The sequence below is a fragment of the Lolium rigidum genome, chromosome 5, assembly GCF_022539505.1.
Source record: "Lolium rigidum isolate FL_2022 chromosome 5, APGP_CSIRO_Lrig_0.1, whole genome shotgun sequence".
NCBI classification, from domain to species: Eukaryota; Viridiplantae; Streptophyta; class Magnoliopsida; order Poales; family Poaceae; genus Lolium; species Lolium rigidum.
Window position 1 is genome coordinate 85,387,693 of NC_061512.1, and position 3,105 is coordinate 85,390,797.

General features: G+C 44.0%; 1 protein-coding gene across 1 annotated transcript; it reads right to left on the reverse strand.

The window, feature by feature from the left end:
- Window positions 1–205: 205 nt before the first annotated feature.
- Window positions 206–1,791, reverse strand: LOC124654903 (LIM domain-containing protein WLIM1-like). Its single transcript, XM_047193877.1, has 5 exons — window positions 1,613–1,791; window positions 1,372–1,468; window positions 1,229–1,272; window positions 863–946; window positions 206–647 (listed from the first exon to the last, which is right to left on the reverse strand). The coding sequence occupies exons 1-5, from the start codon at window positions 1,751–1,753 to the stop codon at window positions 423–425; spliced, it is 591 nt and encodes a 196-aa protein (XP_047049833.1). The 5' UTR covers window positions 1,754–1,791; the 3' UTR covers window positions 206–422.
- Between the last annotated feature and the right edge of the window lie 1,314 nt (window positions 1,792–3,105).

The window sequence follows — 3,105 nt, forward strand, 5'->3', positions numbered from 1 at the left end:
GATCTATTTACTTTTTTTAGGCGACACCTATTTCTTCCTTCTAGAAAGTATAAGCTTACAGAGTCGTCTTCTTTTCAAAAGAAAATCAGAGTTTTTATTTATTTTTACTGCTATTGTGTATTCGTTAGCACTTCCAAACAAATGATAAATCAAGAATTTGCAGTTCTCTTATAGTAAAACAAAGAACTTATAGTTGTCTTGCTTGTATATGAACTTATGCAGAGACGTCTTGCAAGTAGTGGATTGTATCTCCACTCAAACATAACAAGGTTTACATGCGTACAAGACAATCATATAATTGTCCTCTGAATGCACATGATCGGGTTGGAAAAAACTGAAAAGTTCCGCAACAGAAAGATATACTGCTCTGGAGCAACCGCAAGAAGACTCATTATTTCGAAATATCTGAACATTCCCAACGATTAATACTCTGATTCTTCATCATCCACTGACCCTGCACTTTGAGATGACTTCTCGTGGTCGTTCTCGAGCTGGCTGAAATTCCCCTTCTCCTTGATCAGCTGAGTATGATGGTGCCTGCAGAAGAGCTTGCCCTCGTGTGCGATGTAATTTGAAGGGCTGATGGTGCACCCTCCATGGCTGCATTTGAAGCAGCTCTTGTGGTACATGGTGTTATTGACAGTAACCTGCAGAATTAGTGTGGGTGTCATGATCAGAGAACAGCTATTAATGCAAACCAAAGAGGTACTTATATCTTATAAAAGATCAATAATTGGTTGTACAACTCAGAAATCCAGCTACATGTTGTCAAGTAAAGCAAAGTCCAGCTAAAAAGTAGTCCAAAAATAATAATAATAATAATGGAGGTACTTAGTTGAGGCATAAGAGTACAAAATAATACCCTCTCAATTGGGTAGACTGTCTTGCTGCATCCAAAACACTTCTCTCTGGTGCCAGCAAATGAGCTCGAGACTTTAATAGCATTCTGCCAAGAATACATTCATGGTAATCATCATCAAAATGTGGTAGTTGACAAAGAAACAAAAGAACGATAATGCTGGCTAATAACATGATGTATATTTTCCCAATATTCTGCTTATCGGTTCGTATCTGTTCTGTCCCAGATGTTAAATATTATGTTTTGTGTGGCTGTTCATCCCTGGGTTTAGCATCTATGATCATCTTCGGAAGAACAATACTGATCTATAATTAACTGGAAAGGAAGTCTGCTTTGCAAGTTTTTTTTTTTGTAGACATTACTGCATACCTCATTCTCAACATTTCTTTCTGGCTTGACAACCTTTGGAGTTCCTGAATTCAGAGAGGAGAGGAGGATGTGCTAGTCAGGCTCAAGCTTTCCCCATTACTTTCTGCATTGCAAAGGAATGAATGAGGCGAGTCAGTCCGTACCTTCAAAGCTCTTGTCCAAGCTCCCAGTCCTCTTGAAGAGCTGATCAAAGTGAGGCCTGCAGTAGAGCACTCCTTCGAACGAGTTATAGTTCGCAAGCTGCGTCAGAGAAACACCGTTACCCCTTTGCATCGTTTCTACATATCCAAGCAATCTCTTGCAGAAGTTCAAGAACTGGCATGTCAACTGAACATGGTGCGGCACAGGATTGGAGGAAGGGCGGTAGGGGAGTAGCAGCAGTACCTTGAGAGTGCCCTTGCAGTGGTGGCATCTGAAGCAGGCCTTGTGGTAGACGCGGTTGTCGGCGGTGAGCTTGTCGACGAGGTACACCGTCTTGTCGCAGGCGTTGCACTTGGTGGTGGTTCCCTGGAATGAAGTCGCCATTGCCTTCTACTCTTCACTCTCGATCTGCTGCAGAGAGAGATAGAGCAAGTGCCACTGATATGGTGTCTGTCCCAACAACACTAGCTCCCAAGATGTCTTGGGGTCAGTGATGGCTATATGGGAACGGCGTGGCGTGGTTGGTGGTGGCCTGCAGCTGCAGGTATTGCTGCCGCGAGGAGGAGCAGGACAGCTCGGGAATATTGGCTCACAACGAGGGGGAGAGGACCCGAAAGGAAAAGGTAGTGGTGGTTGCGGAAATTTTTGCGGAGGGGCTAAGCAAAATCCAGCACAAGTTGTAGCAGGGCTACTATGATGGGGATGACTGACGATGAGGTGTCAAGGGAGAGAGCTGTCGGCAAGTGACAATCATTTGAGCGAAAGAGTGTGTGTGCGCGCGAGAGAGATTCAGAATGTCTCCTGTTTCGCTGCAAGAGGAACAGGAGAATGCAGTTGGGATGAAAGGTAAATGGCAGCTGATTTCCATTCTTTGGGTGTTTGAGAGGGAGCTAAAGCTTATTGGTTTATGTTCTTCACACTGTCTAGTGTAATCGCTTTGAGGATCCCTGATCGAAACGTGCTGCCAGCAAACCATATGGACTGGCTCAACCAAAGCTCAGTCGACAGTCGGTGGATCTGCATTCTGCACCGCAGCCTTGCTTGTTCACAGCCTGCGGTTGCTTCTTGTGCAAGTGCGAGCATGTCATTCTGGCAACGTTTGTAGCCAGGTTGCTTCAAGTGAAAGTAGCCAAATTGCTTTATTCTCTTGTGTGAACTTTCCATTTCAAGTCTGTGTATAATTCGTCCTAAGTAGCCCTTTTTCTTGTAGGGACGCATACTTGCAACGTCGTCATCAGCCAAGGGTACACATACATAAACTACGAACCATAATACTTACCAGCATCACAACTCACATATATAAACCATCTACTCCTCGCTGTCATCGATCATGGCCAGGGCTGGTTTGCGATCCAAACACTTCTGAACCGCCATATAGTGCAAGAGTAGTCAAAGATGACGACTATGAACACATTTGGACATGTCAACTTGAAGGTGAGGAAGTGAGCTATCATTAGAAATGTGAGCAAAGGCGGAACCTTCCAACCTTGATCCATGACTACTTTCATGTCATCCTTCGTCATGAACTAAATCGTGCCACATTGTAATCACCGGCTGATAGAAATCAGTTAACAGCAAGCCTCATAGTTCAGACACACACCACTCAAGGGTTGATCCCTTAGTACCAAGAACCATGAACAAATAATTGTATTTGTGCACAACACTAGGCACTATAGGGCATTCCTAGAATTTGAAGGTGGCACATATTAATCATTGGCAGTGCTAAAATAGCAGTA

Excerpts from the sequence above, each read along its gene's own strand:
- LOC124654903 (XM_047193877.1), bottom strand. The coding sequence starts at position 1,753 with ATGGCGACTTCATTCCAGGGAACCACCACCAAGTGCAACGCCTGCGAC. Across the intron at positions 1,469-1,612 it reads ACTGCAAGGGCACTCTCAAG|CTTGCGAACTATAACTCGTT; the intron begins GTACTGCTGCTA and ends TCTCTGACGCAG. Across the intron at positions 648-862 it reads CAGTCTACCCAATTGAGAGG|GTTACTGTCAATAACACCAT; the intron begins GTATTATTTTGT and ends CTAATTCTGCAG.